The sequence below is a fragment of the Ranitomeya imitator genome, unplaced genomic scaffold (genome assembly GCF_032444005.1).
Source record: "Ranitomeya imitator isolate aRanImi1 unplaced genomic scaffold, aRanImi1.pri SCAFFOLD_29, whole genome shotgun sequence".
NCBI lineage: Eukaryota > Metazoa > Chordata > Amphibia > Anura > Dendrobatidae > Ranitomeya > Ranitomeya imitator.
In genome coordinates, this window is record NW_027194095.1 from 774,312 (window position 1) to 798,602 (window position 24,291).

The 24,291-nt window shown below is 41.6% G+C and overlaps 1 protein-coding gene across 1 annotated transcript; it reads left to right on the forward strand.

Moving 5' to 3' along the window:
* Positions 1 to 17,859: 17,859 nt before the first annotated feature.
* Positions 17,860 to 19,797, forward strand: LOC138654647 (general transcription factor II-I repeat domain-containing protein 2-like). Its single transcript, XM_069743496.1, has one exon. The coding sequence runs from the start codon at positions 17,860 to 17,862 to the stop codon at positions 19,795 to 19,797; it is 1,938 nt and encodes a 645-aa protein (XP_069599597.1).
* Positions 19,798 to 24,291: the final 4,494 nt, after the last annotated feature.

Consider the following 24,291-nt stretch of genomic DNA (forward strand, 5'->3'; position numbering starts at 1 on the left):
AGAGTGTAGGGTATAGAGTGTAGGGTATAGAGTGTACGGTATAGAGTGTATGATATAGAGTGTATGGTATATAGTGTAGGGTATAGAGTGTTTGGTATAGAGTGTAAGGTATAGAGTGTAGAGAGTAGGGTATAGATTTTAGAATGTAGAGTGTATGGTATAGAGTGTAGGGTATAGAGTGTATGGAATAGAGTGTATGGTATAGAGTGTAGGGTGTAGAGTGTAGGGTATAGAGTGTAGAGTGTGGTTTATAGAGTGTAGAGTGTAGGGTATAGAGTGTATGGTATAGATTGCAGGGTATAGAGTGTAGGGTATATAGTGTCGGGTATAGAGTATAGAGTGTAGGGTATAGAGTGTAGGGTATAGAGAGTAGAGTGTAGAGTGTAGGGTATAGAGTGTAGAGTGTAGGGTATAGAGTGTAGGGTATAGAGTGTATGGTAGAGTGTAGGGTATAGAGTGTAGGGTATAGAGTGTAGGGTATATATTGTAGGGTATAGAGTGTAGAGTGTAGGGTATAGAGTGTAGGGTATAGAGTGTATGGTGTAGAGTGTAGGGTATAGAGTGTATAAGGTAGGGTATAGAGTGTAGGGTAAAGAGTGTACAGTATAGAGTGTATGGTATAGAGTGTAGAGTGTAGGGTATAGAGTGTATGGTATAGAGTGTAGTGTGTAGAGTGTATGGTATAGTGTGTAGTGTACAGAGTGTAGAGTGTAGGGTATAGAGTGTAGGGTATAGAGTGTAGGGTATAGAGTGTACGGTATAGACTGTATGATATAGAGTGTATGGTATATAGTGTAGGGTATAGAGTGTTTGGTATAGAGTGTAGAGAGTAGGGTATAGATTTTAGAGTGTAGAGTGTATGGTATAGAGTGTACGGTATAGAGTGTATGGAATAGAGTGTATGGTATAGAGTGTAGGTTGTAGAGTGTAGGGTATAGAGTGTAGAGTGTGGTTTATAGAGTGTAGAGTGTAGGGTATAGAGTGTATGGTATAGATTGCAGGGTATAGAGTGTAGGGTATATAGTGTAGGGTATAGAGTATAGAGTGTAGGATATAGAGTGTAGGGTATAGAGTGTAGAGTGTAGAGTGTAGGGTATAGAGTGTAGAGTGTAGGGTATAGAGTGTAGGGAATAGAGTGTATGGTATAGAGTGTAGGGTATAGAGTGTAGGCTATAGAGTGTAGAGTGTATGGATTAGAGTGTAGGGTATAGAATGTAGGGTATAGAGTGTAGAGTGCAGGGTATAGAGTGTAGGGTATAGAGTGTACGGTATAGAGTGTTGGGCTATAGAGTGTTGGGTATAGAGTGTAGGGTATAGAGTGTAGGGTATACAGTGTAGGGTATAAGGTGTAGAGTGTAGGGTATGGAGTGTAGGGTATAGAGTGTAGGGTATAGAGTGTAGGGTATAGAGTGTAGAGTGTAGGGTATAGAGTGTAGAGTTTAGGGTATAGAGTGTAGGGTATAGAGTGTAGGGATTAGAGTGTATGGTATAGAGTGTAGGGTATAGAGTGTAGAGTGTAGGGTATAGAGTGTAGGGTATAGAGTGTAGGGTATAGAGTGTATGGTATAGAGTGTACGGTATAGAGTGTAGAGTGTAGGGTATAGAGTGTAGGGTATAGAGTGTAGGGTATGGATTGTAGGGTATAGAGTGTATTGTATAGGGTATAGAGTGTATGGTGTAGATTGTAGGGTATAGAGTGTATAGTGTAGGGTATAGAGTGTAGGGTATAGAGTGTAGAGTGTAGGGTATAGAGTGTATGGTATAGAGTGTAGGGTATAGAGTGTATGGTATAGAGTGTAGGGTATAGAGTGTAGAGTGTAGGGTATAGAGTGTAGGGTATATAGTGTAGGGTATAGAGTGTAGAGTGTAGGGTATAGAGTTTAGGGTATAGAGTGTATGGTATAGAGTGTGGAGTGTAGGGTATAGAGTGTATAGTGTAGGGTATAGAGTGTAGGGTATAGAGTGTAGGGTATAGAGTGTATGGTATAGAGTGTAGGGAATAGAGTGTAGAGTGTAGGGTATAGAGTGTATGGTATAGAGTGTAGGGTGTAGAGTGTAGAGGGTAGAGTGTAGGGTATAGAGTGTAGGGTATAGAGTGTAGGGTATAGAGTGTAGAGTGTAGGGTATAGAGTGTAGGGTGTAGAGTGTAGGGTATAGAGTGTAGGGTATAGAGTGTAGAGTGTAGGGTATAAAGTGTAGGGTATAGAGTGTACGGTGTAGAGTCTAGGGTATAGAGTGTAGAGTGTAGGGTATAGAGTGTATGGTATAATGTGTAGGGTATAGAGTGTAGAGTGTAGGGTATAGAGTGTAGGGTATAGAGTATAGAGTGTAGGGTATAGAGTGTAGAGTGTAGGGTATAGAGTGTAGGGTATAGAGTGTATAGTGTAGGGTATAGAGTGTAGGGTATAGAGTGTAGAGTGTAGGGTATAGAGTGTAGGGTATAGAGTGTAGGGTATAAAGTGTAGAGTGTAGGGTATAGAGTGTAGGGTATAGAGTGTAGAGTGTAGGGTGTAGAGTGTAGAGTGTAGGGTATAGAGTGTAGGGTTTAGAGTGTATGGTATAGAGTATAGGGTATAGAGTGTAGAGTGTAGGGTATAGAGTGTAGGGTATAGAGTGTAGGGTATAGAGTGTATGGTATAGAGTGTACGGTATAGAGTGTAGAGTGTAGGGTATAGAGTGTAGGGTATAGATTGTAGGGTATAGAGTGTATTGTATAGGGTATAGAGTGTATGGTGTAGAGTGTAGGGTATAGAGTGTATAGTGTAGGGTATAGAGTGTAGGGTATAGAGTGTAGGGTATAGAGTGTAGAGTGTAGGGTATAGAGTGTATGGTATAGAGTGTAGGGTACAGAGTGTATGGTATAGAGTGTAGGGTATAGAGTGTAGAGTGTAGGGTATAGAGTGTAGGGTATAGAGTGTACGGTATAGAGTGTAGAGTGTAGGGTATAGAGTTTAGGGTATAGAGTGTATGGTATAGAGTGTAGAGTGTAGGGTATAGAGTGTATAGTGTAAGGTATAGAGTGTAGGGTATAGAGTGTAGGGTATAGAGTGTATGGTATATAGTGTAGGGAATAGAGTGTAGAGTGTAGGGTATAGAGTGTATGTTATAGAGTGTAGGGTATAGAGTGTAGAGGGTAGAGTGTAGGGTATAGAGTGTAGGGTATAGAGTGTAGGGTATAGAGTGTAGAGTGTAGGGTATAGAGTGTAGGGTGTAGAGTGTAGGGTATAGAGTGTAGGGTATAGAGTGTAGAGTGTAGGGTATAAAGTGTAGGGTATAGAGTGTAGGGTGTAGAGTCTAGGGTATAGAGTGTAGAGTGTAGGGTATAGAGTGTATGGTATAATGTGTAGGGTATAGAGTGTAGAGTGTAGGGTATAGAGTGTAGGGTATAGAGTATAGAGTGTAGGGTATAGAATGTAGAGTGTAGGGTATAGAGTGCAGAGTGTAGGGTATAGAGTGTAGGGTATAGAGTGTATGGTATAGAGTGTAGGGTATAGAGTGTAGGGTATAGAGTGTAGAGTGTAGGGATTAGAGTGTAGGGTATAGAGTGTAGAGTGTAGGGTATAGAGTGTAGGGTATAGAGTGTAGGGTATAGAGTGTATTGTATAGGGTATAGAGTGTATGGTGTAGAGTGTAGGGTATAGAGTGTATAGTGTAGGGTATAGAGTGTAGGGTATAGAGTGTAGGGTATAGAGTGTAGAGTGTAGGGTATAGAGTGTATGGTATAGAGTGTAGGGTATAGAGTGTATGGTATAGAGTGTAGGGTATAGAGTGTAGAGTGTAGGGTATAGAGTGTAGGGTATAGAGTGTAGGGTATAGAGTGTAGAGTGTAGGGTATAGAGTTTAGGGTATAGAGTGTATGGTATAGAGTGTAGAGTGTAGGGTATAGAGTGTATAGTGTAAGGTATAGAGTGTAGGGTATAGAGTGTAGGGTATAGAGTGTATGGTATATAGTGTAGGGAATAGAGTGTAGAGTGTAGGGTATAGAGTGTATGTTATAGAGTGTAGGGTATAGAGTGTAGAGGGTAGAGTGTAGGGTATAGAGTGTAGGGTATAGAGTGTAGGGTATAGAGTGTAGAGTGTAGGGTATAGAGTGTAGGGTGTAGAGTGTAGGGTATAGAGTGTAGGGTATAGAGTGTAGAGTGTAGGGTATAAAGTGTAGGGTATAGAGTGTAGGGTGTAGAGTCTAGGGTATAGAGTGTAGAGTGTAGGGTATAGAGTGTATGGTATAATGTGTAGGGTATAGAGTGTAGAGTGTAGGGTATAGAGTGTAGGGTATAGAGTATAGAGTGTAGGGTATAGAATGTAGAGTGTAGGGTATAGAGTGCAGAGTGTAGGGTATAGAGTGTAGGGTATAGAGTGTATGGTATAGAGTGTAGGGTATAGAGTGTAGGGTATAGAGTGTAGAGTGTAGGGATTAGAGTGTAGGGTATAGAGTGTAGAGTGTAGGGTATAGAGTGTAGGGTATAGAGTGTACGGTATAGAGTGTTGGGCTATAGAGTGTAGGGTATAGAGTGTAGGGTATAGAGTGTAGGGTATAGAGTGTAGGGTATACAGTGTAGGGTATAAAGTGTAGAGTGTAGGGTATAGAGTGTAGGGTATAGAGTTTAGGGTATAGAGTGTATGGTATAGAGTGTAGAGTGTAGGGTATAGAGTGTATAGTGTAAGGTATAGAGTGTAGGGTATAGAGTGTAGGGTATAGAGTGTATGGTATATAGTGTAGGGAATAGAGTGTAGAGTGTAGGGTATAGAGTGTATGTTATAGAGTGTAGGGTATAGAGTGTAGAGGGTAGAGTGTAGGGTATAGAGTTTAGGGTATAGAGTGTAGGGTATAGAGTGTAGAGTGTAGGGTATAGAGTGTAGGGTGTAGAGTGTAGGGTATAGAGTGTAGGGTATAGAGTGTAGAGTGTAGGGTATAAAGTGTAGGGTATAGAGTGTAGGGTGTAGAGTCTAGGGTATAGAGTGTAGAGTGTAGGGTATAGAGTGTATGGTATAATGTGTAGGGTATAGAGTGTAGAGTGTAGGGTATAGAGTGTAGGGTATAGAGTATAGAGTGTAGGGTATAGAATGTAGAGTGTAGGGTATAGAGTGTAGAGTGTAGGGTATAGAGTGTAGGGTATAGAGTGTAGGGCATAGAGTGTATGGTATAGAGTGTACGGTATAGAGTGTAGAGTGTAGGGTATAGAATGTAGGGTATAAAGTGTAGGGTATAGATTGTAGGGTATAGAGTGTAGAATGTAGGGTATAGAGTCTAGGGGATAGAGTGTATGGTGTAGGGTATAGAGTGTATAGTGTAGGGTATAGAGTGTAGGGTTTAGAGTGTAGGGTATAGAGTGTAGGGTATAGAGTGTAGAGTGTAGGGTATAGAGTGTATGGTATAGAGTGTAGGGTATAGAGTGTAGGGTATAGAGTGTAGGGTATAGAGTGTAGGGTATAGAGTGTAGAGTGTAGGGTATAGAGTTTAGGGTATAGAGTGTATGGTATAGAGTGTAGAGTGTAGGGTATAGAGTGTATAGTGTAGGGTATAGAGTGTAGGGTATAGAGTGTAGGGTATAGAGTGTATGGTATAGAGTGTAGGGAATAGAGTGTAGAGTGTAGGGTATAGAGTGTATGGTATAGAGTGTAGGGTATAGAGTGTAGAGTATAGAGTGTAGGGTATAGAGTGTAGGGCATAGAGTGTAGGGTATAGAATGTATGGTATAGAGTGTAGGGAATATAGTGTAGAGTGTAGGGTATAGAGTGTATGGTGTAGAGTGTAGGGTATAGAGTGTATAGTGTAGGGTATAGAGTGCAGGGTATAGAGTGTATGGAATAGAGTGTATGGAATATAGTGTACGGTATAGAGTGTAGAGTGTAGGGTATAGAGTGTAGGGTATAGAGCGTAGGGTGTAGGGTATAGATTGTAGGGTATAGAGTGTAGGGTATAGAGTGTAGAGTGTAGGGTATAGAGTGCATGGTATAGAGTGTAGGGTGTAGAGTGTATGGTATAGAGTGTACAGTATAGAGTGTATGGTATAGAGTGTAGAGTGTAGGGTATAGAGTGTATGGTATAGAGTGTAGGGTGTAGAGTGTATAGTATAGAGTGTAGGGTACAGAGTGTAGAGTGTAGGGTATAGAGTGTAGGGTATAGAGTGTAGGGTATAGAGTGTATGGTATAGAGTGTACGGTATAGAGTGTATGATATAGAGTGTATGGTATATAGTGTAGGGTATAGAGTGTTTGATATAGAGTGTATGGTATAGAGTGTAGGGTATAGAGTGTAGGGTATAGAGTGTATGGAATAGAGTGTATGGTATAGAGTGTAGGGTATAGAGTGTAGGGTATAGAGTGTAGAGTGTAGGGTATAGAGTGTAGGGTATAGAGTGTAGAATGTAGGGATTAGAGTGTAGGGTATAGAGTGTAGGGTATAGAGTGTAGAGTGTAGGGTATAGAGTGTAGAGTATAGAGTGTAGGGTATAGAGTGTAGGGTATAGAGTGTAAAGTGTAGAGTGTAGAGTATAGAGTGTAGAGTGTAGGGTATAGAGTGTAGGGTATAGAACGTAGGGTGTAGGGTAAAGAGTGTAGGGTATAGAGTGTAGGGTATAGATTGTAGAGTGTAGAGTATAGAGTGTATGGTATAGAGTGTAGGGTGTAGAGTTTAGGGTATAGAGTGTAGGGTATAGAGTGTAGGGTATATAGTGTAGAGTATAGAGTGAAGGGTATAGAGTGTAGAGTATAGGGTATAGAGTGTAGGGTATATAGTGTATATTGTAGGGTATAGAGTGTAGGGTATAGAGTGTATGGTATAGAGTGTAGGGTATAGAGTGTAGAGTGTAGGGTATAGAGTGTAGGGTATAGTGTGTAGGGTATAGAGTGTAGGGTATAGGGTGTAGGTTATAGAGTGTAGGGTATAGAGTGTAGGGTATAGAGTATAGAGTGCAGGGTATAGAGTGTAGGGTATATAGTGTAGAGTATAGAGTGTAGGGTATCGAGTGTAGAGTGTAGGGTATAGAGTGTACGGTATAGAGTGTAGGGTATAGAGTGTAGAGTGTAGGGTATAGAGTGTAGGGTATAGAGTGTAGAGTGTAGGGTATAGAGTGTAGAGTGTAGGGTATAGAGTGTAGGGTATAGAGTGTAGGGTATAGAGTGTAGGGTATAGAGTGTACAGTGTAGGGTATAGAGTGTAGGGTATAGAGTGTAGGGTATATAGTGTAGGGTATAGAGTGTAGGGTATAGAGTGTAGGGTATAGAGTGTAGGGTATAGAGTGTATGGAATAGAGTTTAGAGTGTAGAGTGTAGGGTATAGAGTGTAGGGTATAGAGTGTATGGTATAGAGTGTAGGGTATAGAGTGTGGGGTATAGAGTGTAGGGTATAGAGTGTAGAGTGTAGGGATTAGAGTGTAGGGTATAGAGTGTAGGATATAGAGTGTATGGAATAGAGTGTAGGGTATAGAGTGAAGAGTGTAGGGTATAGAGTGTAGGGTATAGAGCTTAGGGTGTAGGGTATAGAGTCTAGGGTATAGAGTGTAGGGTATAGAGTGTATGGTATAGAGTGTAGGGTGTAGAGTGTAGGGTATAGAGTGTACGTTATAGAGTGTAGAGTGTAGGGCATAGAGTGTATGGTATAGAGTGTAGGGTGTAGAGTGTATAGTATAGAGTGTAGAGTGTAGGGTATAGAGTGTAGAGTGTGGGGTATAGAGTGTAGAGTGTAGAGTATAGAGTGTATGATATAGAGTGTAGGGTATAGAGTGTATGGTATAGATTGCAGGGTATAGAGTGTAGGGTATAGAGTGTAGGGTATAGAGTGTAGAGTGTAAGGTACAGAGTGTAGGGTATAGAGTGTATGGTATAGAGTGTATGGTATAGATTGTAGGGTATAGAGTGTAGGGTATAGAGTGTAGAGTGTAGGGTATAGAGTGTAGAAAGTAGGGTATAGTGTGTAGGGTATAGAGTGTAGAGTGTAGGGTATAGAGTGTAGGGTTTAGAGTGTAGGGTATAGAGTGTAGGGTATAGAGTGTAGAGTGTAGGGTATAGAGTGTATGGTATAGGGTGTAGGGTATAGAGTGTAGGGTATAGAGTTTAGGGTATAGAGTGTATGGTATAGAGTGTAGAGTGTAGGGTATAGAGTGTATAGTGTAGGGTATAGAGTGTAGGGTATAGAGTGTAGGGTATATAGCGTATGGTATAGAGTGTAGGGAATAGAGTGTAGAGTGTAGGGTATAGAGTGTATGGTATAGAGTGTAGGGTATAGAGTGTAGAGTATAGAGTGTAGGGTATAGAGTGTAGGGTATAGAGTGTAGGGTATAGAATGTATGGTATAGAGTGTAGGGAATAGAGTGTAGAGTGTAGGGTATAGAGTGTATGGTGTAGACTGTAGGGTATAGAGTGTATAGTGTAGGGTATAGAGTGCAGGGTATAGAGTGTATGGAATAGAGTGTATGGAATATAGTGTACGGTATAGAGTGTAGAGTGTAGGGTATAGAGTGTAGGGTATAGAACGTATGGTGTAGGGTATAGATTGTAGGGTATAGAGTGTAGGGTATAGAGTGTAGGGTATAGAGTGCATGATATAGAGGGTAGGGTGTAGAGTGTATGGTATAGAGTGTACAGTATAGAGTGTATGGTATAGAGTGTAGAGTGTAGGATATAGAGTTTATGGTATAGAGTGTAGGGTGTAGAGTGTATAGTATAGAGTGTAGGGTACAGAGTGTAGAGTGTATGGTATAGAGTGTACGGTATAGAGTGTATGATATATAGTGTATGGTATATAGTGTAGGGTATAGAGTGTTTGGTATAGAGTGTAAGGTATAGAGTGTAGAGAGTAGGGTATAGATTTTAGAGTGTAGAGTGTAGGGTATAGAGTGTAGGGTATAGAGTGTATGGAATAGAGTGTATGGTATAGAGTGTAGGGTGTAGAGTGTAGGGTATAGTGTGTAGAGTGTAGGGTATAGAGTGTAGGGTATAGAGTGTAGGGTATAGAGTGTATGGTATAGAGTGTAGGGTATAGAGTGTATGGTATAGATTGCAGGGTATAGAGTGTAGGGTATAGAGTGTAGGGTATAGTGTGTAGAGTGTAGGGTATAGAGTGTAGGGTATAGAGTGTAGGGTATAGAGTGTATGGTATAGAGTGTATGGTATAGATTGTAGGGTATAGAGTGTAGGGTATAGAGTGTAGAGTGTAGGGTATAGAGTGTAGAAAGTAGGGTATAGTGTGTAGGGTATAGAGTGTAGAGTGTAGGGTATAGAGTGTAGGGTATAGAGTGTAGATTGTATGGTATAGAGTGTAGGGTATAGAGTGTATAGTGTAGGGTATAGAGTGTAGAGTGTAGGGTATAGAGTGTAGGGTATAGAGTGTTGGGATATAGAGTGTAGGGTATAGAGTGTAGGGTATAGAGTGTAGGGTATAGATTGTAGGGTATAGAGTGTAGGGTATAGAGTGTAGGGTATAGAGTATATAGTGTAGGGTATAGAGTGTAGGGTATAGAGTGTAGAGTGTAGGGTATAGAGTGTAGGGTATAGAGTGTAGGGTATGAAGTGTAGAGTGTAGGTTATAGAGTGTAGGGTATAGAGTGTAGGGTATAGAGTGTAGAGTGTAGGGTGTAGCGTGTAGAGTGTAGGGTATAGAGTGTAAGGTATAGAGTGTTGGGTATAGAGTGTATGTTATAGAGTGTAGGGTATACAGTGTAGGGTATAGAGTGTAGGGTATAGAGTGTAGGGTATAGAGTGTAGGGTATAAAGTGTAGAGTGTAGGGTATAGAGTGTAGGGTTTAGAGTGTATGTTATAGAGTGTAGGGTATAGAGTGTAGAGTGTAGGGTATAGAGTGTAGGGTATAGAGTGTAGGGTATAGAGTGTAGGGTATAGAGTGTAGAGTGTAGGGTATAGAGTGTAGAAAGTAGGGTATAGTGTGTAGGGTATAGAGTGTAGAGTGTAGGGTATAGAGTGTAGATTGTATGGTATAGAGTGTAGGGTATAGAGTGTATAGTGTAGGGTATAGAGTGTAGAGTGTAGGGTATAGAGTGTAGGGTATAGAGTGTTGGGATATAGAGTGTAGGGTATAGAGTGTCGGGTATAGAGTGTAGGGTATAGATTGTAGGGTAAAGAGTGTAGGGTATAGAGTGTAGGGTATAGAGTATATAGTGTAGGGTATAGAGTGTAGGGTATAGAGTGTAGAGTGTAGGGTATAGAGTGTAGGGTATAGAGTGTAGGGTATAGAGTGTAGGGTATAAAGTGTAGAGTGTAGGGTATAGAGTGTAGGGTATAGAGTGTAGAGTGTAGGGTGTAGAGTGGAGAGTGTAGGGTATAGAGTATAAGGTATAGAGTGTAGGGTATAGAGTGTATGTTATAGAGTGTAGGTATAGAGTGTAGAGTGTAGGGTATAGAGTGTAGGGTATAGAGTGTAGAAAGTAGGGTATACTGTGTAGGGTATAGAGTGTAGGGTATAGAGTGTATGGTATAGAGTGTAGAGTGTAGGGTATAGAGTGTAGAAAGTAGGGTATAGTGTGTAGGGTATAGAGTGTAGGGTATAGAGTGTAGGGTATAGAGTGTAGATTGTATGGTATAGAGTGTAGGGTATAGAGTGTATAGTGTAGGGTATATAGTGTAGAGTGTAGGGTATAGAGTGTAGGGTATAGAGTGTTGGGATATAGAGTGTAGGGTATAGAGTGTAGGGTATAGAGTGTAGGGTATAGATTGTAGGGTATAGAGTGTAGGGTATAGAGTGTAGGGTATAGAGTATATAGTGTAGGGTATAGAGTGTAGGTTATAGAGTGTAGAGTGTAGGGTATAGAGTGTAGGGTATAGAGTGTAGGGTATAGAGTGTAGGGTATAAAGTGTAGAGTGTAGGGTATAGAGTGTAGGGTATAGAGTGTAGAGTGTAGGGTGTAGAGTGGAGAGTGTAGGGTATAGAGTGTAAGGTATAGAGTGTAGGGTATAGAGTGTATGTTATAGAGTCTAGGGTATAGAGTGTAGAGTGTAGGGTATAGAGTGTAGGGTATAGAGTGTAGGGTATAAAGTCTAGAGTGTAGGGTATAGAGTGTAGGGTTTAGAGTGTATGTTATAGAGTGTAGGGTATAGAGTGTAGAGTGTAGGATATAGAGTGTAGAGTGTAGAGTATAGAGTGTAGGGTATATAGTGTAGGGTATAGAGTGTAGGGTATAGAGTGTAGGGTATAGAGTGTAGAGTGTAGGGTATAGAGTGTAGGGTATAGAGTGTAGAGTGTAGGGTATAGAGTGTATGGCATAGAGTGTAGGGTGTAGAGTGTATGGTATAGAGTGTAGGGTATAGAGTGTAGAGTGTAGGGTATAAAGTGTAGGGTATAGAGTGTAGGGTGTAGGGTATAGAGTGTAGAGTGTAGGGTATAGAGTGTATGGTATAATGTGTAGGGTATAGAGTGTAGGGTGTAGAGTATAGGGTATAGAGTGTAGGGTATAGAGTGTAGGGTATAGAGTGTAGGGTATAGAGTGTAGGGTATAGTGTGTAGAGTGTAGGGTATAGAGTGTATGGTATAGAGTGTAGGGTGTAGAGTGTATAGTATAGAGTGTAGAGTGTAGGGTATAGAGTGTAGAGTGTGGGGTATAGAGTGTAGAGTGTAGGGTATAGAGTGTATGATATAGAGTGTATAGTATAGATTGCAGGGTATAGAGTGTAGGGTATAGAGTGTAGGGTATAGAGTGTAGAGTGTAGGGTACAGAGTGTAGGGTATAGAGTGTATGGTATAGAGTGTATGGTATAGATTGTAGGGTATAGAGTGTAGGGTATAGAGTGTAGAGTGTAGGGTATAGAGTGTAGAAAGTAGGGTATAGTGTGTAGGGTATAGAGTGTAGAGTGTAGGGTATAGAGTGTAGGGTTTAGAGTTTAGGGTATAGAGTGTAGGGTATAGAGTGTAGAGTGTAGGGTATAGAGTGTATGGTATAGGGTGTAGGGTATAGAGTGTAGGGTATAGAGTGTAGGGTATAGAGTGTAGAGTGTAGGGTATAGAGTTTAGGGTATAGAGTGTATGGTATAGAGTGTAGAGTGTAGGGTATAGAGTGTATAGTGTATGGTATAGAGTGTAGGGAATAGAGTGTAGATTGTATGGTGTAGAGTGTATGGTATAGAGTGTAGGGTATAGAGTGTAGAGTATAGAGTGTAGGGTATAGAGTGTAGGGTATAGAGTGTAGGGTATAGAATGTATGGTATAGAGTGTAGGGAATAGAGTGTAGAGTGTAGGGTATAGAGTGTATGGTGTAGAGTGTAGGGTATAGAGTGTATAGTGTAGGGTATAGAGTGCAGGGTATAGAGTGTATGGAATAGAGTGTATGGAATATAGTGTACGGTGTAGAGTGTAGGGTATAGAGTGTAGGGTATAGAGCGTATGGTGTAGGGTATAGATTGTAGGGTATAGAGTGTAGGGTATAGAGTGTAGAGTGTAGGGTATAGAGTGCATGATATAGAGGGTAGGGTGTAGAGTGTATGGTATAGAGTGTACAGTATAGAGTGTATGGTATAGAGTGTAGAGTGTAGGATATAGAGTTTATGGTATAGAGTGTAGGGTGTAGTGTGTATGGTATAGAGTGTACGGTATAGAGTGTATGGTATATAGTGTATGGTATATAGTGTAGGGTATAGAGTGTTTGGTATAGAGTGTAAGGTATAGAGTGTAGAGAGTAGGGTATAGATTTTAGAGTGTAGAGTGTAGGGTATAGAGTGTAGGGTATAGAGTGTATGGAATAGAGTGTATGGTATAGAGTGTAGGGTGTAGAGTGTAGGGTATAGTGTGTAGAGTGTAGGGTATAGAGTGTAGGGTATAGAGTGTAGGGTATAGAGTGTATGGTATAGAGTGTAGGGTATAGAGTGTATGGTATAGATTGCAGGGTATAGAGTGTAGGGTATAGAGTGTAGGGTATAGTGTGTAGAGTGTAGGGTATAGAGTGTAGGGTATAGAGTGTAGGGTATAGAGTGTATGGTATAGAGTGTATGGTATAGATTGTAGGGTATAGAGTGTAGGGTATAGAGTGTAGAGTGTAGGGTATAGAGTGTAGAAAGTAGGGTATAGTGTGTAGGGTATAGAGTGTAGAGTGTAGGGTATAGAGTGTAGGGTATAGAGTGTAGATTGTATGGTATAGAGTGTAGGGTATAGAGTGTAAAGTGTAGGGTATAGAGTGTAGAGTGTAGGGTATGGAGTGTAGGGTATAGAGTGTTGGGATATAGAGTGTAGGGTATAGAGTGTAGGGTATAGATTGTAGGGTATAGAGTGTAGGGTATAGAGTGTAGGGTATAGAGTATATAGTGTAGGGTATAGAGTGTAGGGTATAGAGTGTAGAGTGTAGGGTATAGAGTGTAGGGTATAGAGTGTAGGGTATAGAGTGTAGGGTATAAAGTGTAGAGTGTAGGGTATAGAGTGTAGGGTATAGAGTGTAGGGTATAGAGTGTAGAGTGTAGGGTGTAGAGTGTAGAGTGTAGGGTATAGAGTGTAAGGTATAGAGTGTTGGGTATAGAGTGTATGTTATAGAGTGTAGGGTATAGAGTGTAGGGTATAGAGTGTAGGGTATAGAGTGTAGGGTATAAAGTGTAGAGTGTAGAGTATAGAGTGTAGGGTTTAGAGTGTATGTTATAGAGTGTAGGGTATAGAGTGTAGAGTGTAGGGTATAGAGTGTAGGGTATATAGTGTAGGGTATAGAGTGTAGGGTATAGAGTGTAGGGTATAGAGTGTAGAGTGTAGGGTATAGAGTGTAGAAAGTAGGGTATAGTGTGTAGGGTATAGAGTGTAGAGTGTAGGGTATAGAGTGTAGGGTATAGAGTGTTGGGATATAGAGTGTAGGGTATAGAGTGTCGGGTATAGAGTGTAGGGTATAGATTGTAGGGTAAAGAGTGTAGGGTATAGAGTGTAGGGTATAGAGTATATAGTGTAGGGTATAGAGTGTAGGGTATAGAGTGTAGAGTGTAGGGTATAGAGTGTAGGGTATAGAGTGTAGGGTATAGAGTGTAGGGTATAAAGTGTAGAGTGTAGGGTATAGAGTGTAGGGTATAGAGTGTAGAGTGTAGAGTGTAGGGTATAGAGTGTAAGGTATAGAGTGTAGGGTATAGAGTGTAGGGTATAGAGTGTAGGGTATAGAGTGTATGGTATAGAGTGTAGAGTGTAGGGTATAGAGTGTAGAAAGTAGGGTATAGTGTGTAGGGTATAGAGTGTAGAGTGTAGGGTATAGAGTGTAGGGTAGAGAGTGTAGATTGTACGGTATAGAGTGTAGGGTATAGAGTGTATAGTGTAGGGTATATAGTGTAGAGTGTAGGGTATAGAGTGTAGGGTATAGAGTGTTGGGATATAGAGTGTAGGGTATAGAGTGTAGGGTATAGATTGTAGGGTATAGATTGTAGGGTATAGAGTGTCGGGTATAGAGTGTAGGGTATAGAGTATATAGTGTAGGGTATAGAGTGTAGGTTATAGAGTGTAGAGTGTAGGGTATAGAGTGTAGGGTATAGAGTGTAGGGTATAGAGTGTAGGGTATAAAGTGTAGAGTGTAGGGTATAGAGTGTAGGGTATAGAGTGTAGAGTGTAGGGTGTAGATTGGAGAGTGTAGGGTATAGAGTGTAAGGTATAGAGTGTAGGGTATAGAGTGTATGTTATAGAGTCTAGGGTATAGAGTGTAGAGTGTAGGGTATAGAGTGTAGGGTATAGAGTGTAGGGTATAGAGTGTAGGGTATAAAGTCTAGAGTGTAGGGTATAGAGTGTAGGGTTTAGAGTGTATGTTATAGAGTGTAGGGTATAGAGTGTAGAGTGTAGGATATAGAGTGTAGAGTGTAGGGTATAGAGTGTAGGGTATATAGTGTAGGGTATAGAGTGTAGGGTATAGAGTGTAGGGTATAGAGTGTAGAGTGTAGGGTATAGAGTGTAGGGTATAGAGTGTAGAGTGTAGGGTATAAAGTGTAGGGTATAGAGTGTAGGGTGTAGGGTATAGAGTGTAGAGTGTAGGGTATAGAGTGTATGGTATAGAGTGTAGGGTGTAGAGTGTATGGTATAGAGTGTAGGGTATAGAGTGTAGAGTGTAGGGTATAAAGTGTAGGGTATAGAGTGTAGGGTGTAGGGTATAGAGTGTAGAGTGTAGGGTATAGAGTGTATGGTATAATGTGTAGGGTATAGAGTGTAGGGTGTAGAGTGTAGGGTATAGAGTGTAGGGTATAGAGTGTAGGGTATAGAGTGTAGGGTATAGAGTGTAGGGTATAGTGTGTAGAGTGTAGGGTATAGAGTGTATGATATAGAGTGTAGGGTGTAGAGTGTATAGTATAGAGTGTAGAGTGTAGGGTATAGAGTGTAGAGTGTGGGGTATAGAGTGTAGAGTGTAGGGTATAGAGTGTATGATATAGAGTGTAGGGTATAGAGTGTATAGTATAGATTGCAGGGTATAGAGTGTAGGGTATAGAGTGTAGGGTATAGAGTGTAGAGTGTAGGGTACAGAGTGTAGGGTATAGAGTGTATGGTATAGAGTGTATGGTATAGATTGTAGGGTATAGAGTGTAGGGTATAGAGTGTAGAGTGTAGGGTATAGAGTGTAGAAAGTAGGGTATAGTGTGTAGGGTATAGAGTGTAGAGTGTAGGGTATAGAGTGTAGGGTTTAGAGTGTAGGGTATAGAGTGTAGGGTATAGAGTGTAGAGTGTAGGGTATAGAGTGTATGGTATAGGGTGTAGGGTATAGAGTATAGGGTATAGAGTGTAGGGTATAGAGTGTAGGGTATAGAGTGTAGAGTGTAGGGTATAGAGTGTATAGTGTAGGGTATAGAGTGTAGGGTATAGAGTGTAGGGTATATAGCGTATGGTATAGAGTGTAGGGAATAGAGTGTAGATTGTATGGTGTAGAGTGTATGGTATAGAGTGTAGGGTATAGAGTGTAGAGTATAGAGTGTAGGGTATAGAGTGTAGGGTATAGAGTGTAGGGTATAGAATGTATGGTATAGATTGTAGGGAATAGAGTGTAGAGTGTAGGGTATAGAGTGTATGGTGTAGAGTGTAGGGTATAGAGTGTATAGTGTAGGGTATAGAGTGCAGGGTATAGAGTGTATGGAATAGAGTGTATGGAATATAGTGTACGATATAGAGTGTAGAGTGTAGGGTATAGAGTGTAGGGTATAGAGCGTATGGTGTAGGGTATAGATTGTAGGGTATAGAGTGTAGAGTGTAGGGTATAGAGTGCATGATATAGAGGGTAGGGTGTAGAGTGTATGGTATAGAGTGTACAGTATAGAGTGTATGGTGTAGAGTGTAGGATATAGAGTGTATGGTATAGAGTGTAGGGTGTAGAGTGTATAGTATAGAGTGTAGGGTACAGAGTGTAGAGTGTAGGGTATAGAGTGTACGGTATAGAGTGTATGATATAGAGTGTATGGTATATAGTGTAGGGTATAGAGTGTTTGGTATAGAGTGTAAGGTATAGAGTGTAGAGAGTAGGGTATAGATTTTAGAGTGTAGAGTGTAGGGTATAGAGTGTAGGGTATAGAGTGTAGGGTATAGTGTGTAGAGTGTAGGGTATAGAGTGTAGGGTATAGAGTGTAGGGTATAGAGTGTATGGTATAGAGTGTAGGGTATAGAGTGTATGGTATAGATTGCAGGGTATAGAGTGTAGGGTATAGAGTGTAGGGTATAGTGTGTAGAGTGTAGGGTATAGAGTGTAGGGTATAGAGTGTAGGGTATAGAGTGTGTGGTATAGAGTGTATGGTATAGATTGTAGGGTATAGAGTGTAGGGTATAGAGTGTAGAGTGTAGGGTATAGAGTGTAGAAAGTAGGGTATAGTGTGTAGGGTATAGAGTGTAGAGTGTAGGGTATAGAGTGTAGGGTATAGAGTGTAGATTGTATGGTATAGAGTGTAGGGTATAGAGTGTATAGTGTAGGGTATAGAGTGTAGAGTGTAGGGTATAGAGTGTAGGGCAGGGTCGGGAACCTATGGCTCGCGAGCCAGATATGGCTCTTTTGATGGCCGTATCTGGCTCGCAGACAAGGGGCCCGGGGCCGGCAAGTCAGACGCCCCTGGTCACCGCACTATGTCCGCCTCCTGCTCCCGCACACTTCCGTCACTTACTTCTATCTATAGATAAGCAGCAGTGCGCAGGCTCAGTGACGCTGCAGAGCGGCTCCTCCCATCCATAGCAGGGGGTGGCTCTCTGTATCCGCCGCCACGCCCCTGACATGCCCACTACACAAGCATCGCGTGCGGATGCTTTCTTCAGTTCCCATGTTTCCGGCGGTGCCCGGAAGCGGCAGCACCTGTTTCCATAGTGACCCGCGGCCGTCCTAGCCATGTCCTGTCACGCACTGCGGCTCCGACTCTGCCGCCTGTCCCCGGCCCTCAGGGGCCCCCGCAGGAGCCTTCATTATGTCCAGGGCCAGAACCCCGACCCCTAAACCAAGGAGTACTTCTACTACAACGACCACCAGGGACAGGTACGGGGGCACAGTGCAGCAGGAGCTCGGGCCCCTGGGGCCCATAGCTGTGATCAGCTGCAGCGTGATTTCTCATCTTTATTTTACAGCCCGCACAGTGGTATGTATATACCGCACAGCCCGCACAGTGGTCTATCCATCCGGCTGTGCTGTATAGACCACTGTGCGGGCTGTGCTGGATAGACCACTGTGCGGGCTGTGCTGTATAGACCACTGTGCGGGCTGTGCTGGATATACCGCTGTGCGGCCTGTGCTGTATAGACCACTGTGCGGGCTGTGCTGTATAGACCACTGTGCACCCGACTAACCCGTGACGAAAAGAAGACAGCTCTTCTAGAGGTCTACTAAAGTTCTATAGCACAAGGACCAAAAGAAACCTGGAGTTGGCCCTGCTTGCAGACAAATCCACAAATTAAAGAAATAATGACTCAGAGCCTTCTTTTCACCCCACAGTACTGCCCTTTATTGAAGAAGATGGCTAAAAGAAAGAAGGATGAGGAGTATCGTACTTTTCAGCAGGAGTGGACAGACGAATTTGCCTTTGTGGAGAGAGCAGGTTCACCAGTTTGTCTTATATGCAATGATAAAATTGCATCTATGAAGCGGTCAAATATAAAGCGCCACTTTGACACACGCCATGCTTCATTTGCATCGAAATATCCTGAAGGGGACAGCAGGAAGAAAGCCTGTCAAGAGCTGCTGTGCAAAGTGCAAGCTAGTCAGCAGCAACTTCGAGTTTGGACCCAACAAGGTGACTTAAATTCGGCTAGCTTTGTTGGTGCTTTGGCAATTGTCAGAAACGGAAAACCATTCACAGATGGGGAGTATGCCAAAACATTTATGCTTGATGTTGCCAATGAACTTTTTGATGATTTTCCGGATAAAGCCAAGATTATCAAACGGATAAAAGACATGCCTCTGTCAGCAAGAACAGTTCATGACCGTGCCATCATGATGGCAAATCAGATTGAGGCATCCCAAGTGAAGGACATAAATACAGCTCTGTTCTTTTCTCTTGCTTTGGATAAATCAACTGACGTAAGCCATATATCTCAGTTCAGCATCATTGCAAGGTATGCTGTCGGTGACACGTTACATGAGGAAAGTCTTGCTGTTTTGCCTCTGAAAGGGACAACAAGAGGGGATGATTTGTTCAAGTCATTCACTGAGTTCACTAAAGAAAAAAATCTACCAATGCATAAACTTATTTCAGTGTGTACTGATGGTGCTCCAAGCATGGTAGGAAAAAACAAAGGATTTGTAGCGCTTCTTCGTGAACATGAAAAAAGACCTATCCTTAGTTTTCACTGCATCCTACATCAGGAGGCACTTTGTGCTCAGATGTTTGGTGAGCAGCTTGGTGAGGTGATGTCACTTGTCATTCAGGTGGTCAACTTTATTGTTGCCCGTGCTTTAAATGATCGCCAGTTTAAAACACTCCTGGATGAAGTTGGGAATAATTATCCTGGTCTGCTTCTGCACAGCAACGTGCGCTGGCTGTCAAGAGGGAAGGTGCTCAGCCGTTTCGCAGCTTGTCTGAGTGAAATACGAACTTTTCTTGAAATGAAAAACGTTGACCATCCTGAGTTGTCCAACACTGAGTGGCTCCTGAAGTTCTTCTATCTTGTAGATATGACTGAACATCTGAACCAGCTCAATGTGAAAATGCAAGGCGTTGGTAATACAGTTTTATCGCTTCAACAAGCTGTGTTTGCATTTGAAAATAAGCTGGAACTGTTTATCGCAGACATTGAAACAGTTCGTTTAATACACTTTGAAAAACTAGGAGAGTTTAAAGATGCATGCACAGCAAATGACCCTGCACAACATCTTGATATTCAGCAGCTAGCAGGCTTTACATCCAATCTCCTGCAATCATTCAAAGCGCGCTTTGGAGAATTTCGTGAGCACACTCGTCTTTTTAAGTTCATCACTCATCCACATGAGTGTGCACTGGACAGCACTGACCTGAGTTATATCCCTGGTGTCTCCATCAGAGATTTTGAGCTACAAGCTGCTGACCTGAAGGCTTCAGACATGTGGGTGAATAAGTTTAAATCACTTAATGAAGATTTGGAAAAACTTGCACGACAGCAAGCAGAGTTGGCAAGCAAACACAAGTGGAGAGAAATGAAACAACTCCAACATGCAGACCAGCTGATTGTCAAAACTTGGAATGCACTTCCTGTCACATACCAAACACTGCAGTGTGTGGGTATTGCTGTACTGACAATGTTTGGCTCTACCTATGCATGCGAGCAGTCTTTCTCACATCTAAAGCACATCAAGACTAACATACGTTCACGTTTAACGGATGGAAGTCTCAACGCCTGCATGAAGCTAAACCTCACCACGTATGAACCAGATTACAAAGCCATCAGCAAATCCATGCAGCACCAGAAGTCACATTAATGGTAGGAAGTATTCTATTCATCGTTGGTTAGCAACAGCATTAAAACGTTATTATGTTATAAAAAAAAGAGTTCGGAGATTTGTTGTTCTTTAAAATTAAATACAAGTCAATGTGTGCACTTTATGTACAGTGAGACTATTTAATAAAGTTAAATTATTTATTACGCTGGGTGTGCCTGCTTGTATGTACCACTTTAAGTAGTAAATGCTTTAGTTCCCTATGGGTCTGAGCCTCTCTTTTTTGTTCATTTTCTGTAAGACCAACACTTTTAAAAGGGCCACTGACAGATACAATTGCTCCAGCGGTCACTTAGTACACAAAGGAGTGTTCCTCACTGCTGCACTAAGCCACCGCTGGACCTAAACAATAATTCGCTGTAAAATAATAAAATAGACAATTGACATAACTGACAATGCGTTGTGTGACATGTCCAACATTCCAGCTTCTTTCTTCTGCGAATGCCTCAAAGCTGGCATTCTCTCAACATCAGGTGGGAAGAATGCCAGCTTCCAGTCATGCGCAGGAAAAAGAAGAAGCCAGACTGCTGGACTGATGTCATGCATCGCAAGCTCACAATGTAAGTTATTTATTTAATTTTTTACTGCTAATTACCATTGTTTCAGTCCAGTTGTGGCTTTATACAGCAGGGAGGAGCATTCCTTGCTGTACTAAGTGAACATTGGAGCGATTGATCTGTCAATGGCCCTTTAAACATATTGTACGGCTCTCGCGGAATTATATTTCAAAATATGTGGCGTTTACGGCTCTCTTAGCCAAAAAGGTTCCTGACCCCTGGTGTAGGGTATAGAGTGTTGGGATATAGAGTGTAGGGTATAGAGTGTAGGGTATAGAGTGTAGGGTATAGATTGTAGGGTATAGAGTGTAGGGTATAGAGTGTAGGGTATAGAGTATATAGTGTAGGGTATAGAGTGTAGGGTATAGAGTGTAGAGTGTAGGGTATAGAGTGTAGGGTATAGAGTGTAGGGTATAGAGTGTAGGGTATAAAGTGTAGAGTGTAGGTTATAGAGTGTAGGGTATAGAGTGTAGGGTATAGAGTGTAGGGTATAGAGTGTAGAGTGTAGGGTGTAGAGTGTAGAGTGTAGGGTATAGAGTGTAAGGTATAGAGTGTTGGGTATAGAGTGTATGTTATAGAGTGTAGGGTATAGAGTGTAGGGTATAGAGTGTAGGGTATAGAGTGTAGGGTATAAAGTGTAGAGTGTAGGGTATAGAGTGTAGGGTTTAGAGTGTATGTTATAGAGTGTAGGGTATAGAGTGTAGAGTGTAAGGTATAGAGTGTAGGGTATATAGTGTAGGGTATAGAGTGTAGGGTATAGAGTGTAGGGTATAGAGTGTATAGTGTAGGGTATAGAGTGTAGAAAGTAGGGTATAGTGTGTAGGGTATAGAGTGTAGAGTGTAGGGTATAGAGTGTAGGGTATAGAGTGTAGATTGTATGGTATAGAGTGTAGGGTATAGAGTGTATAGTGTAGGGTATAGAGTGTAGAGTGTAGGGTATAGAGTGTAGGGTATAGAGTGTAGGGTATAGAGTGTCGGGTATAGAGTGTAGGGTATAGATTGTAGGGTAAAGAGTGTAGGGTATAGAGTGTAGGGTATAGAGTATATAGTGTAGGGTATAGAGTGTAGGGTATAGAGTGTAGAGTGTAGGGTATAGAGTGTAGGGTATAGAGTGTAGAGTGTAGGGTATAGAGTGTAGGGTATAGAGTGTAGAGTGTAGGGTGTAGAGTGGAGAGTGTAGGGTATAGAGTGTAAGGTATAGAGTGTAGGGTATAGAGTGTATGTTATAGAGTGTAGGTATAGAATGTAGGGTATAGAGTGTAGGGTATAGAGTGTAGAAAGTAGGGTATAGTGTGTAGGGTATAGAGTGTAGGGTATAGAGTGTATGGTATAGAGTGTAGAGTGTAGGGTATAGAGTGTAGAAAGTAGGGTATAGTGTGTAGGGTATAGAGTGTAGAGTGTAGGGTATAGAGTGTAGGGTATAGAGTGTAGATTGTATGGTATAGAGTGTAGGGTATAGAGTGTATAGTGTAGGGTATATAGTGTAGAGTGTAGGGTATAGAGTGTAGGGTATAGAGTGTTGGGATATAGAGTGTAGGGTATAGAGTGTAGGGTATAGAGTGTAGGGTATAGATTGTAGGGTATAGAGTCTATAGAGTGTAGGGTATAGAGTATATAGTGTAGGGTATAGAGTGTAGGTTATAAAGTGTAGAGTGTAGGGTATAGAGTGTAGGGTATAGAGTGTAGGGTATAGAGTGTAGGGTATAAAGTGTAGAGTGTAGGGTATAGAGTGTAGGGTGTAGAGTGGAGAGTGTAGGGTATAGAGTGTAAGGTATAGAGTGTAGGGTATAGAGTGTATGTTATAGAGTGTAGGGTATAGAGTGTAGAGTGTAGGGTATAGAGTGTAGGGTATAGAGTGTAGGGTATAGAGTGTAGGGTATAAAGTGTAGAGTGTAGGGTATAGAGTGTAGGGTTTAGAGTGTATGTTATAGAGTGTAGGGTATAGAGTGTAGAGTGTAGGATATAGAGTGTAGAGTGTAGGGTATAGAGTGTAGGGTATATAGTGTAGGGTATAGAGTGTAGGGTATAGAGTGCAGGGTATAGAGTGTAGAGTGTAGGGTATAGAGTGTAGGGTATAGAGTGTAGAGTGTAGGGTATAGAGTGTATGGTATAGAGTGTAGGGTGTAGAGTGTATGGTATAGAATGTAGGGTATAGAGTGTAGAGTGTAGGGTATAGAGTGTAGGGTGTAGAGTGTAGGGTATAGAGTGTGGGGTATAGAGTGTAGAGTGTAGGGTATAAAGTGTAGGGTATAGAGTGTAGGGAGTAGGGTATAGAGTGTAGAGTGTAGGGTATAGAGTGTATGGTATAATGTGTAGGGTATAGAGTGTAGGGTGTAGAGTGTAGGGTATAGAGTGTAGAGTATAGAGTATAGGGTATAGAGTGTAGAGTGTAGGGTATATAGTGTAGGGTATAGAGTATAGAGTGTAGGGTATAGAGTGTAGGGTATAGAGTGTAGAGTGTAGAGTGTAAGGTATAGAGTGTAGAGTGTAGGGTATAGAGGGTAGGGTATAGAGTGTATGGTATAGAGTGTAGGGTATAGAGTGTAGGGTATAGAGTGTAGAGTGTAGGGATTAGAGTGTAGGGTATAGAGTGTAGGGTATAGAGTGTAGAGTGTAGGGTATAGAGTGTAGGGTATAGAGTGTACGGTATAGAGTGTTGGGCTATAGAGTGTAGGGTATAGAGTGTAGGGTATACAGTGTAGGGTATAAAGTGTAGAGTGTAGGGTATAGAGTGTAGGGTATAGAGTGTAGGGTATAGAGTGTAGGGTATAGAGTGTAGAGTGTAGGGTATAGAGTGTAGAGTTTAGGTTATAGAGTGTAGGGTATAGAGTGTAGGGTTTAGAGTCTATGGTATAGAGTGTAGGGTATAGAGTGTAGAGTGTAGGGTATAGAGTGTAGGATATAGAGTGTAGGGTATAGAGTGTATGGTATAGAGTGTACGGTATAGAGTGTAGAGTGTAGGGTATAGAGTGTAGGGTATAGATTGTAGGGTATAGAGTGTATTGTATAGGGTATAGAGTGTATGGTGTAGAGTGTAGGGTATAGAGTGTATAGTGTAGGGTATAGAGTGTAGGGTATAGAGTGTAGAGTATAGAGTGTTTGGTATAGAGTGTAGAGTGTAGGGTATAGAGTGTAGGGTATATAGTGTAGGGTATAGAGTGTAGGGTATATAGTGTAGGGTATAGAGTGTAGGGTATACAGTGTAGAGTGTAGGGATTAGAGTGTAGGGTATAGAGTGTAGGGTGTAGAGTGTAGGGTATAGAGTGTAGGGTATAGAGTGTATGGTATAGAGTGTAGGGTATAGAGTGTTGGGTATAGATTGTAGGGTATAGAATGTAGAGTGTAGTGTATAGAGTATAGGGTATAGAGTGTATGGTGTAGAGTGTAGGGTATAGAGTGTATAGTGTAGGGTATAGAGTGCCGGGTATAGAGTGTATGCAATAGAGTGTATGGAATATAGTGTACGGTATAGAGTGTAGGGTATAGAGTGTAGGATATAGAGCGTAGGGTGTAGGGTATAGATTGTAGGGTATAGAGTGTAGGGTATAGAGTGTAGGGTGTAGAGTGTATGGTAAAGAGTGTACAGTATAGAGTGTATGGTATAGAGTGTAGAGTGTAGGGTATAGAGTGTATGGTATAGAGTGTAGGGTGTAGAGTGTATAGTATAGAGTGTAGGGTACAGAGTGTAGAGTGTAGGGTATAGAGTGTAGGGTATAGAGTGTAGGGTATAGAGTGTAGGGTATAAAGTGTAGAGTGTAGGGTATAGAGTGTAGGGTATAGAGTGTAGGGTATAGAGTGTAGAGTGTAGGGTGTAGAGTGTAGGGTGTAGAGTGTAAGGTATAGAGTGTAGGGTATAGAGTGTATGTTATAGATTGTAGGGTGTAGAGTGTAGAGTGTAGGGTATAGAGTGTAGGGTATA

What these genes read in the sequence shown, in the direction of transcription:
- LOC138654647 (XM_069743496.1), top strand. Translation starts at nt 17,860, where the DNA reads ATGGCTAAAAGAAAGAAGGATGAGGAGTATCGTACTTTTCAGCAGGAG.